Source organism: Natrix helvetica (genome assembly GCF_964273705.1).
Source record: "Natrix helvetica genome assembly, chromosome: 2".
Lineage (NCBI taxonomy): Eukaryota > Metazoa > Chordata > Lepidosauria > Squamata > Natricidae > Natrix > Natrix helvetica.
This window is the reverse complement of record NC_138552.1, coordinates 266,424,888-266,438,630: the sequence shown is the minus strand read 5'-3', so window position 1 is coordinate 266,438,630 and position 13,743 is coordinate 266,424,888. Positions and strand designations below refer to the sequence as shown.

General features: G+C 42.3%; 1 protein-coding gene across 1 annotated transcript in view; it reads left to right on the top strand.

The window, feature by feature from the left end:
- Window positions 1–13,743, top strand: part of MSRA (methionine sulfoxide reductase A) — a 224,203-nt gene that overhangs the window by 119,713 nt on the left and 90,747 nt on the right. The window contains exon 4 of the mRNA XM_081943808.1: window positions 8,219–8,323. Coding sequence (XP_081799934.1) covers window positions 8,219–8,323 — 105 coding nt within the window. The remainder of the gene's footprint in view (window positions 1–8,218; window positions 8,324–13,743) is intronic.

The window sequence follows — 13,743 nt, the reverse complement described above, 5'->3', positions numbered from 1 at the left end:
AGCAATGTTTCTAGTTTGGAACCTTTCTAAACTCTGCATGTGAAAATATAGTGAATAAGGAATTCCAAAGAGACAAGCAATCACCGCTGAGGATCCCTCTGCCATTGTTGTCCCTTTGCCTTGTGTTCACAAAAAGGTAAGATTATAGCAGAGTGTGGGAAGCAATCTTCTATTCTAGAAAAGGGGCAGGTAAATAGCAAACTGTTTACCAAAGCCAGATTTAATTAATTCCCTGTATGACTCAAAACTAACTTAGTCTTATTGGTCCCTTACAGCATAATTAATCATCAGTAATAATTTATTTTATGTGGATTCCTGAAGATAAATATGAGCATAGCAATTCATTAAGAAAGGGATGGGAATTAATGACTTCTAAAAGGTTTACCACAAAAAAACCTGAAAAGATTTATTTAAAGGCTTAGTGATTGATGTGTACAGTATTTTATCTGTTAAACTTGGGAGTTTAAATTTGGGTCAAGTCCCAACAGAAATACAGAAGCTGCTGTTTGATCATTTGCTAGTGATTAGCAATCTTTGAGGGGGAAAAGATATAAGATATCATTTTTCATTTATATTCTTGATAGGATTCTAGTCCTCAGCGAGCAGGAAATCCTGCAGCAAGTATTAGAACTACATTTTATCTTTGTACATATTAATGAGTGCTTTGATTTATGATAACTTTGAAGTTGTTATACTATGAGCTAACACAGATCCATTTTCTGATTGATGATCCTTATATAGCCAAACATGCATGATAGATCTGCAACAGGGTAAGGGCTTGAAAAGTACAGGCACATTTTGAAAAAAAATAATTATAAGTAATTTATATAATTTATAAATAATTATGAGGGAAGCCAACCAAAGTCTTTTTGGAGAGTGAGATCAGGAGCATATAAATTTAATAAAGAAAGAAAAAGGAAGCCTCCAAACAGGTAATTAGAATTAAGCATATTCTGCCATCACAAAATCCTGATCAATCATTGACAGTGGAAGGTAGAAGAATGAATTAAATTGGAATATGGTAGAATATCCATATCCAGATGCCAAAAGCTTAAAGTGTTTAACTTCAAGAGATATTGGCTAATCACAAACAGGTCTTCAGCCAAACTTTTTGTACTGATCTATAGTAACATGTTATCTGTACATGAAATGAAACTGATATGTATGCATGGCTATGTTGATATAATTATTTGCTTTGTGTGGAAGTTACATTACTGGGTCAGTTTTTTTCTACTTTAGGATGCTTTCTGATATTTAGCATAGAAGCAACCACTGGCAAATTGAGAAAAAAATCTTTGTATTATTTAAATACATAAACTAAGGATATTATATATTATAGGTGTGAAGTTAAAGATATATTTTCAATAGGAGCTCAAACACGAACTGGAAGGCCAGAACTAAGAGAAAAACCGAGAGTGCTAATTTAGGAGGGACTTGCCACCTAAATTATTGGGAGGAGAAATTCCAGCAAGCCCCCAACTCTTCTAAATTTAGTCAGATACTTCCTGCTCTATAGTCTTATAAAATAAGTAAATTATGACTTAAACATAAAAAGAAACTGGATATGGATTTTCTGATGTGTTGATAATGTGCCATTGATAATGTACTATGTTGACTCTCCACAATCACATAGTTTTTCTCTATGACGGCCTGTCCCTAACCTGGCCTTTAAATATTGGCTGGGTTATGAGTATATAAATGGATTAACTAACCAATCAATCCAGCATACAGCTGCTGTAAAAACTGAATAAAGAAACAAAGAAACAAGGCAAATTCCATGACCACAATCATTAGGAAGAGAATTGAAAATGGGATTGTTACTATAACAGTGCCGTTAAATACGTGTGAGAGGCACATATGTTAGATTATGTGTAGTTCTAGTCACTACATCTTAATGATTATTACAGTGCTATGAAGAGTGAAAAAAAAATAAAAAAATATTAGGGAAGTGGAGGACCTCCTTTATGAAGGAAAGCAACTGCATTGGCTTTTTTTTTTTGCTTCAAACTAAAGGATAAAGAAGATATGGTATGTATGAAATCATAAATAGCATTGAGACAGGTATATTTTTTTAACTCTTTCCTAATGTACAAGAACAAGAACAAGATAATGTAATGAACAAGAGACCATCCACTGAAACTACATTCAGAGGAATTCAGGATTCCTCCTAATTCCTAATAAAATGAAATACTTTCATATCCATCGCATATACTAGAATTTACTACCAGCTGTTGGGATAATGGCATTAAATTTGAATGATTGACAAAAAATTGAAAGGAGGATAAAATCCTGTTCAAGGAAGATAATATTATCAATGGCCACTAAAACTGATAAAAATTTGAAATTCCAATTCATACACAATGTGTTGTAATAATGCTGCTGGGAAGTAACAATGGAAAGAAGCTACTGCTCTTGTTTCAGGTTTGTGAGCATTCCCAAGTTGGCCATGGAAGGTTGGATTGGATGAGCCCAGAGGTGGTATTCAGCAGGTTCTGATCAGTTCTGGGGAACCAGTAGCGGAAATTTTGAGTAGTTCGGAGAACCGGTAAATACCACCTCTGACTGGCCCCGCCCCCATCTATTTTCTGCCTCCTGAGTCCCAGCTGATTGGGAGGAAATGGGGATTTTGCAGTAACCGTTCCCTGGAGTGGGGAGGGAATTGAGATTTTACAGTATCCTTCCCCTGCCATGCCCACCAAACCACGCCCACCAAGACATGTTACGCCTACCAAGCCACGCCCACAGAATCGGTAGTAAAAAATTTTTGAATCTCATGACTGGATGAGCCTATGTTTATCGCAAAGATGCACACTGAGAATCTGTGCGAACTGAGAGTTAATGCAGTTGAGACTCTGCATAGACGATGACACTATGGATTCACCGATCAGGGTTTTATATTCTTGTGTGTTTAAAATTTGACCAAGGGGAGCTTATCCTGCATTATAACACACATATAACAAATTTTGTGTATTGCCACATCAGAGAAATAAATACTTATATATGATTCATTTCAAGTACATATTATTTGAACAAACAATCCTGCCATAGCAGGAATGAATTGAAAATGGGTTAATTACAAAACGTAAAACATTGATAAACCGTGCCATCTTCATATGCACAAAGTCCTGTTGTATTATATCAGGAAACCGTTTAAGATGAAACATCTCAGGACTTGTTTTATATTGTTAGCGTTATTTTGCATGTTGAAAAACTGTTCCATAGCTACTACTGTATATTATTCCACGAGGAAGAATTATCTAGATTCCATTATCGTCTTCCGCTTGATTTTGCTTCTGCTTATATTTAATGAGAAAGACAGAATGTTTAGTATTTTTTAACAGTTCTAGTGTATCTCAGTTTTGCTTTGCAATAGAAGTAATGTATCCTTTTAGAACTTATAATTGTTAATTTTCTGGGTGTAGAGCCTTTTCAATCATGCTGCCCACTCTTTGGACCATCATCTCAATCAGGGACTAGATTGGCCCTAACCCTGCTGGCTCTTTTTGCAAGACTTAAAGACATGAATTTGTCACTGGGCTTGAGGATCAAGATGCATGATGAGCTCAGGCAGTGGTTGTGTTAATTTGCTGTTGGTGGATTTTTTTAACCTTAGCTGTTAATTGTGTATGTGTATTTTTTAAAATATTTACTTTTACTTACTTTACTTTTATTTAGATTTTTATACCGCCCCCTCTCCCCAAAGGGACTCGGGGCGGTATACAGTCAAATAAAAACACATCAATAAATAGAAAATACAAACACAAAGATAAGAAACTGTACATATCTGCAGTAAAGTAGTTAAAAGCAATATTTAAATACCCTAAAAATACCCAATTAAAATATCTGCCAGGAGGTAGAATGAAACTATAAATGGGCCAGGCCAGCTAGACGGAACAGGTGAGTCTTCAGTTTTTGTCGAAAGGAGCGGAAGTCGGTGGTGGTTCTGATATCGGGGGGGAGGTCATTCCAGAGGGTTGGGCCCATCACAGAGAAGGCTCTACTCCTAGGTGCCACCCGTTGGCATTGCTTAGTGGACGGCACCCGGAGGAGTCCTTCCCTGTGAGAGCGGATCGGTCGCAGGGAAGTGTGTGGTAGGATGCGATCCCGCAAGTACCTAGGTCCTGAGCCATGGAGCGCTTTAAAGATGGTAATTAACACCTTGAAACGCACTCGAAAGACCACAGGCAGCCAGTGCTGCTCGCGCAGGAGCGGTGTTACATGGGAGTACCTAGTACTCCCCATAATAGCCCGCGCGGCTGTGTTCTGGACTAGCTGCAGTCTTCGAGCGCGTCCCAAGGGAAACCCCATGTAGAGGGCATTGCAGTAGTCCAGCCGAGACGTCACCAGTGCATGAGTGACCGTGCGTAGGGCATCCCGGTCCAGTAGGGGGCGCAATTGGCGCACCAGGCGAACCTGGTGGAACGCCCCCCTTGCCACGGCTGCAACATGGTCATCCATTGACAGCCGGGCATCTCGGAGGACGCCCAAATTGCGCGCCCGCTCCACAGGGGGCAATTGCTCGCCCCCTATGGTCAGTGATGGAATCAACTGACTGAACCGGGGTGCCGGTAGCCACAGCCACTCGGTCTTGGAGGGGTTGAGCTTGAGTCTGTTGTCCCCCATCCAGACCCCGACGGCTTCCAAACACCGGGTCATCACCTCGACAGCCTCGTTGGGGTGGTCTGGGGTGGAAATGTACAGCTGCGTATCATCAGCGTACAGATGATACTCCACCCCAAAACCACGGATGATCTCCCCCAGCGGCTTCACATATGCATTGAACAGGAGGGGCGAGAGGACCGACCCCTGAGGCACCCCACAAGTGAGTGACCACAGGGTTGACCTCTGCCCCCCTGCCAACACACATTGCGTCCGGTCAGAGAGGTAGGAGCCGAACCACCGCAGAACGGTGCCTCCAACTCCCATCCCCCCCAGCCGGCGCAATAGGATACCATGATCGATGGTATCAAAAGCCGCCGAGAGATCTAATAGGACCAGGATAGAGGAACAACCCCTATCTCTGGCCCTCCAGAGATCATCGACCAACGCGACCAAGGCCGTCTCCGTGCTGTGTCCGGGCCGGAAGCCGGACTGGCGTGGGTCTAGATATTCGGATTCCTCAAGGTGTCGTGGAAACTGCTGTGCCACCACATTCTCTACAACCTTCGCCAAAAAGGGAAGGTTGGAGACTGGACGATAATTAGCTAGCTCCATCGGGTCAAGGGAAGGCCTCTTGAGTAAGGGCCTCACCACCGCCTCTTTCAAGGCGGCAGGCAAGGACCCCTCGCTCAACGAGGCGTTCACCAAGCCCAGTAGCCAGCCTCGTGTCACTTCCCAGGATGCCAGTACCAACCAGGAGGGACACGGGTCCATTAAACATGTGGTCGGTCGCAGCCGTCCACGCAACCTATCCAAATCCTTGGGGGCAACAGAATCAAACTCCTCCCAGAATGGTCTCACAAGACTCACTGTTGGCGGCTCCTCTGGTCCACTGAAGGGGGCCCATCCGCTCCGGATCTGAGCGATATTGTTTTAAGTTTCTATATAGTTCTTAATTTTTAGTTTTTAATCGCTTTCAGCCCTCCAAAGTTTTAATATTTTAATCTGTTTAGTTTTATATTTTTAATATGATTTTATTTCTAATTTTAACTTTTGATTGGGGGCTGCTCAAGTTGGTTAGAGAATGAGTGGTAATGTAAATGTGTTAAATACATAAGTCATGAATTTTAGATGGATGGTCATATAAGCTGAAATAAATAAATAGTTCTTAAGTCAATGAAAATAAGGGATTAATTTGTACTTATTTTAAAACCAGAAAACAAAAATTACTTAGCATTGCAAACAATTCTAGGTAATAGAATTATCCCTTATTTTGTGGCTGATTAGAAGAGACATTTTCACATGGATTTAAAAAAAAAGCAATCTAGCCCAGTAGAAGGTAGTTTATATTAATAAATCATGCTCTTATATCCAAAATCACATACAGCATAGTACCTTTTATCTCCCATCTAGGAATTTATCATCATTACATTTTATGTTGAAGGATACATTTGGCATTTATTATCTGCTGCATTTCACAGTAGCATTTTTATGTTTACCTCCTGTTAGGTATGCTCTAAACTCAGCAGGAAATTAGCCTTTGGTTTTCCACAAATATTTGTTCTGTTGTTAAAAGACTTGGACAATTTTTCAGCCAATCTTGTAGTTTGAGCTCCTTTGTTTGTTTGTACCAGGAGACGACATTTGAGACTTTTTACAGACCAAGTTATACCATACCATATATGTCAAAATATAACACTGCATCAAAATGAATTGGAATGAATTTAAATGGTGAAGAAAGCCTGTTCATTACTGTAAATGCCACAGTCAGAACATGACTAGGTGACTGAAGAATCAGTGATTTTTTAGCACTAAAAAGTGGCAACACAGTAAAGGGTAGAACTGGGCATGGCAGCAGATGGAAGCACTAGGGTATTTGAAAAGACAGGTAATTATTATAGGTATGGGTAGTTAGGGCTCTGTCAAATGTTTCCTAATTTTTGTGTTGACATTTGTCATGGCCAAACCTAGTGCTAAAAAATAATTTCCCTGCCAAAGGCTTGTGTTGTTTCTATAGCCAAAGGCTTATGTTCTTGGATGTTGCCACAATCCTCTGTTTAATGCATCCTCTAAATACCATTTTCCTCTCTCTCTCTCATTACCAATGAATTCGGCCAAGGAAACCTGTATTACTTTATATCAATGTTATTCCTTCAGAAGTAACATAACAATGCTGTTTTTTTATTTATGACATTACAATATTATAATAAAAGTACATTTGTTTTCATAGCCTACATAGCCTCTAAAAATCAGAGGTGATACAGTTGAGGCCAAGCTAAAAGTAAAAAGCAATAGAGGTTATAAGAAACTTTGCTGAAATAATATAAGTTTTATACAAAGCAGCTGTTAAAATGGGAAGGACTTTGATAATAAGAACAAATATTAAACTAATAATGTGGTTTCTGCCCACAAAATATGATATATGGTTCTTATTAAATGCCGTACCAATTTTCTCCAGATTAACTCCCCTGCAGTAAGCTGGCAGGAATGGGCAACCTTCAGACACTTGTCCCTGCTAACTCTTTATATGCCACTTTCAGAAATAGAGAAAATTGCGCTGAGAAAAGTCTGTAGAGATTCTCAGTCATCCAGGTCATGGTTGTCCCAAAGGTGCTTTTTCAGGAGGCAACTGGACTTTATTGTTTTTTCTTCTGAAGGCATTTTGTTTCACATCCAAGACGCTTTTTCAGTTCTCCTCCCCACTATCCTGTCAGAGCTGAAGAAGCTTCTTGGATGAAAAGTGAAACATCTTCAAAAGAAAAAACAAGGAAGTCCAGTTGCCTCCTGAAAAAGCACCTTTGGGACAACGTGCTGAGAAAATTTGGCAGAATGCTTTTCTGTTTATTTATTATTACTTTAGAACACAGATGTCAAACTCGATTTCATTGAGGGCCACATCGGGGTTGTGTTTGACCTCAATGGGCCAGAGTGGGTGTGGCCAGGGTGGGCATGGCCAGCATGACGTCATTCATGTCGGGGGCGCCTGTGGTGGCCCAAGTGGTCTGCCCGCGAAAATGGGCACCTGAGCTCCATTTTCAGCTGCCTCCTACAACCCTCTGCCAGTGAAAATGGAGCTTGCAAGTGCCGAGCTCCATTTTTTCTGGCAGAGGCATCATGGGCCGGTCCTTCACTCTTTCCAGGGCGGTCCCTTGGGTCAGATCTAAGACCCCCCGGCCTTGAGTTTGACACCCCTGCTTTAGAAGAAAGCGGCAAAATGTATTAATCTAGATTTATATCCTACATGTAACATATCAATTTTCCTTTTAAAAATGAACCCACCCACTCTCTAAAAAGTAAGGACAGAGATAGAACAAAAAGGAGTTAAAACTGTCTCTTGCCATCTCCTCCTGCCCCCCCACCCCACAGTCACCCATATGATCTCATGACTTTATGGCCATGCCCTGCAAAGCCAAAGCAAAAAAGCACAGTTTCCTAGTGGAATAAAGCATTGCCATCTCTGAAATTACCAGAAAAAGAAGCAGGACTTACAACCGTTAATCACCAGTCTTTTTCTGTCCACAGATTTTTACTTGTTTAGCATACTGGGTAATAATATATCCATCTGTGTGTGTGTTGGTTTCAGTGATTAATATTCTTGTTTCTTATTGTTTCATTGAAGGCAAAACTGCCCATACTGAAGTTGTGCGAGTGGTATTTCAGCCAGAAACCATCAGCTTTGAGAAACTGCTCAAGGTCTTCTGGGAGAATCATGACCCGACACAAGGTAGAGTGATGAGTGAGCCAGTATTTAATTATCTTACTAATTACAGCTGGGCTAATTAGTGTTTGAGCTGCTTGGAAGAGATGAACCTTGAAATCACACCACAGCTCAAGAGTATGATTGCAGGCATTTATTGATGGGATGGGAAGCATGAGGAACTAGAATTTCACAAGCCTTCCTCCCTCCCCACTGCTCCCAATAGATGTCTGTGCTGTGAAAATTCCCACAGAGAGCCTTATAAGACAATAGAAATTCTTCTCACCTTTGGATTATTTTCGCCGCCTTCTTTAATGCAATCTCTCGCCTTTCAAATTAAAGGTCTTCTTCCTACATAGCTATACAGTTGATCATTTCAATTATAATGTTACTCTGTGAGTTTGGTCTATTTCATTCCCCTCCCCCCCAGTATCTTTTATCTGGGAAAACAAATAAAACTATTGAGGTATTTAGAATAACAATGTGGTGAGCAGTTCTTTTAATCAGTATTTTGCTATAACAGGATCTTCCTTGAAGGTGTCTACAGGTTGCATGTAATATCCCATTAGCATGATGGAAGCAAGAAAATGTTTTAGTTTGGCACCTTTTCAAAGGGTAAATGCTGTCATATAATTTCATGATAGCATGAACATACATTTATGGCTAAATCTCTAACATTGACTGTCTACTGTTGACCTCACTCCATTCCTAAGAGGTCTGTAAGGGGCAGGCATAAGCACACCAACATGCCTACCATCCCTGTCCTAACAACCCCATTTATTCATATCCATTTCATGTATTATTTCATAATCTTGTTTATACTTATATCTATTATCTTATACATGCTTGACAAAACAAATAAATAAATAAAAATAAAAATAAATTGTGTGAGATTTAATATAACAGTTATTTTTATCCTGCTTTTATTATTATTTCATAAATATCACCAGGCAGCCAACATACCTAATAATCCCTCTGCCTCTATTTCCCCCCCCCACAACAATAACCATGTGAGATGAGTTGAACTGAAAGAGGGTGACTAGGCCAAAGTTGCCCAGCCAGCTTTCATGCGTGAGGCAGGACTAGAACATCACAGTTCTGTTTCACATATTTCACGGTTTCATATGAAAATGCTGAATTTCTGCAAAATCTCAGAAAAACCTCAAGAGATTTTGAAGTAACTTAACATATAATGATCTTTTGGAATTTTTGTTATTGTTAATATAAGTTATTGTATGTATGTATGTATGTATGTATGTATGTATGTATGTATGTATGTATGTATGTATTGTGTCCCAGTAAGGGTATGGCTAGCTGATGAGAGCTAAATAGCTTGAAATAGATCTATACTAGTCTCCCTTTATTTATTTATCAGCACAAATACAACACACACACACACACACAGACACACACATATATATAGAGAGATATATATTAAAGCTCTACAACCTTCATCTATACTCTGCCATAGTATGTAATTGGTCAACAATGGTCTCAGCCCTATAATCCTATTTTCCAGTGGTTCTTCTTGATACATTTCAAAAAATATTCCAGTATTTAGATAGGGGTGATTGCATTCACCCCTATCTAAATACTGTCTATCTAAATACTATACTATCTAAAATTTGAGTATTTTTTTATTTGCAAGCCCAATTTATAAGTGTCACTGACATGCTACTACTGCACCATTCTTTAAGAAAACATGATGGTGTGATAGCTTTCGCTTGCAGAAGTTTGAGATATGTCATGATCTTTCATTGAAATACTTCTCCAGTCATCTTCTCTGTCAAATAAAATATTGAAACATAAGAAAGAAAAATAGTTTCTGCCTTTTGGATCATTCTTTTTTAAGAGGCTTATTTCCTCTTGACTATATTGCAAACCTATATATTGCGTGTATGACAGTGTGCACATACCAACTCACATGAAAGAACTAAGAAGAAATTTCCTGATTATAAGAATAAATAATGAATGGAACAGCTTGCCTCTCAGAGTTGTGGGTATTCCATTACTGGAGGTCTTCAATAAAAGATTGTCCAGAATGTAATAAGGTCTGCCTTAGGCAGGGTGTTGGACTAGAAGACCTCCAAGGTCCCTTCCAGCTCCCTGATTGAGTAAAATTCAAGGGGAACTTCAAGCTTTGGGGAAAATTCAAGCTTCCTTGAAAGTATCCACGATATGTTCTCAAAATATCAAACACAGTATCTGATCCTAATATTTTGGGGAGCTTTTAAATATATGATATGCTTTATTTACCTGTCATTGAACAGAGAGAGAAATGCAGTTTCTGCCACTGTAAAGCGTTACGAAGATAGCTAAAGTATAGAGAAGTGACTTAAGAATCAAAGCATTTAAGTAAAATGCCTTTTTTGCCACCTCTTCCCTTTGTCTGCCTTTCCCATTGTTCATTTTGGAATCTCTTCCTTCCCTATATCTTTTCTGCAAACTGCTGATCTTCCTTCCAGGGATGCATTGCCTGTCTTGTATTTTTAGATTGGAATATTTCATGCTGTGTGATGCTGTTTCACTTTGGGTCAGGAACACCAGTGCAGTAAACATGAGCATAGAATGTTGTTTTGATGAGCTGTTATTTTCTGCCCAAATAGGATGCAGCTCTGGTAGCTTCTGGTACCTACCCCATCAGCACAAGGTTTCATTTGACACATGACCACAAGCAAAAAAGAGAGTCAGGGAGGAACATGTATTTCCCAGCTGTTTGAGTGCCTTTGGCATCTGTGGTAATAAATTATCACCGCAGAAGATTACAGGATTTTGTAAACCAAGTCAAGTGCATGAAACTGCTTAATTTACGATGCTAATATCAAATAGTACAAGGCTGTGGACCAGAAGTTTCCTCAATTTTCTTATCGAAATGTAACTGCCACATTCAATACAGACAGAAATGGACGCAAATTTGTATCAGGTCTTTACTGCTTTGGTTGTTGTTACCTAAAGGCCCTGGTTATTAGTCACTGAGTGGGAAAAGCTGAGCCCTTTATGGAGGCTGCACAAGGAATCTATCATCTGCAAATAATTAGAATTAGACACTAGAAATTACATTGTTTTTCTAATGAGCAGATGTGTCTACTTGGAGGACAGCTGTACCGATATACAAATGTGAAAGCAAGCCTAAAACAACATTGCACATTTTGTGATAACCCTACTTTCATAATGTCAAATGGGTCATTACATAGAGGATCATTGCATAAATTGTTCAAGATGGCTCCTCCAGAACTTTGAAAAAAGTTACTGTATATAAGAAACAGTGACGTGCGGTGAGGGTTATGGCTGGGGAGGCTGGTGACGTCATCAGGAAGGCGGGGAATGGGACCACGTGTGCAGACCACGTGTGCAGACCACGTGGTCTCGTTCTCCGCCTTCCTGAGTGAACATTAAGGGGACCGCGGCGTAGCATTACTTCCTCTACCGGCACCAGTCCCTTTCACCCCGCTCAAGCCTTGCCGCCTGCAGCCACCGCCCGCCCTCACTGCTCCTTTCGTTGCTTGCCCGCCCGCCTCTAAGGCACGCCAAAGCCTCCTTCGTCCCCCCCAGCGCGCGCCCTTTTTATTTCCCGCGACACCCCCCCCCCATTTCGGGAAAGCTTTCCCCATTGCCTGGGGGTTGAGGGGGGCGGCTCCTCTCCCCCCACTCCCTCCGTCCCTGCCTCTCTCCTCAGCCCCAAAGCTCCGTCCGCGCGACTCACTTCCAAGGCGATGGCTGCTCCATCCCGCTCCGGCTCTGGAAGCAACCGAAGATCAGGCTGCGTCGCTCGCTCGCTCGCCGGACTGCTTCGGCGCCATTCTGGCTACCTTCGTCCATCCGCACCCGGGAGATGCGGAAGCAGTCCGGTGGACGAGTGACCGAAGATCTCGCTGCCTCGCTCGCTGCCTCACTCGCTCGCTCGCCGGACTGCTTCGGCGCCATTCTGGCTCCCTTCGTCCATCCGCGCCCGGGAGACGCAGAGGGAGAAATGTTGTCGGCGCCTCCAGATGACGAACCAGTCGCTTGCTTTCGTCATCGGGAGGCCGATAACATTTCTGCCTCCATGTCTCCCGGGCGCCGAAGCAGTCCGGCGAGCGAGCGAGCAAGGCAGCGAGATCTTCGGTCACTCGTCCACCGGACTGCTTCCGCATCACCCGGGCGCGGATGGACGAAGGGAGCCAGAATGGCGCCGAAGCAGTCCGGCGAGCGAGCGAGCGAGGCAGCGAGATCTTCGGTCACTCGTCCACCGGACTGCTTCCGCATCTCCCGGGCGCGGATGGACGAAGGGAGCCAGAATGGCGCCGAAGCAGTCCGGCGAGCGAGCAAGCGAGGCAGCGAGATCTTCGGTCACTCGTCCACCGGACTGCTTCCGCATCTCCCAGGCGCGGATGGACGAAGGGAGCCAGAATGGCGCCGAAGCAGTCCGGCGAGCGAGCGAGCGAGGCAGCGAGATCTTCGGTCACTCGTCCACCGGACTGCTTCCGCATCTCCCGGGCGCGGATGGACGAAGGGAGCCAGAATGGCGCCAAGACAGTCCGGTGGACGAGTGACCGAAGATCTCGCTGCCTCACTCGCCGGACTGCTTCGGCGCCATTCTGGCTCCCTTCGTCCATCCGCGCCCGGGAGATGCGGAAGCAGTCCGGTGGACGAGTGACCGAAGATCTCGCTGCCTCGCTCGCTCGCTCGCCGGACTGCTTCGGCGCCCGGGAGACGTGGAGGCAGAAATGTTGTCGGCCTCCCGATGACGAAAGCAAGCGACTGGTTCGTCATCCGGAGGCGCCGACAACATTGCTCCCTCCGCGTCTCCCGGGCGCGGCCGGACGGATGTATATAATATTATATATAGTATATAATATTATATACTATTATTCCATGAAGAGAGGTGAGGCCCTGCCTCCCCTGCCTCTAGTGACCGCACGTCACTGATAAGAAACCCAGACCTCAGTAGCAGAGGTCCTTTGCATAGGTGAAGTAAATTCAGTTATTGGGATGGTACTTCCTATTTACCAAGATTTATTGACATGACGTTGTATTCTTTTCTGCTTCAGCTGTAAAGGAGCCGTTCTGGGTCAGGCAAACGATATCACCGCACAAGTTCTTTTCGTACAGTAGTCAAATGGAAGTGTGTGAGAGAGACTTACAAGTAGGACATGAAAGTTTTCTTTCAAAAGACAACTATTTGTGGGGAAGTGAGAGGATAGGTCTTTCTTTTTATCCCCTTGTTCAGCAAATCTAAGTGAACATTAAAGGCCGTAAATAGACCTTAAATAGACTAAAAATTATGAGAAGCATCTATAAAATCAACCAGGAAGTGAGTTGGAAGTTCTAATTCCATTCCCTAATTTTCCTTGTCCGCAAATGATGTTCCCACAAATTATTCTCTAAAGTTATGTGTATGTAGTTATACACATGTATTTGTGTTGGGAAGCATTCATTGGGCAAAAGAAATAAGCAAACCATAATCA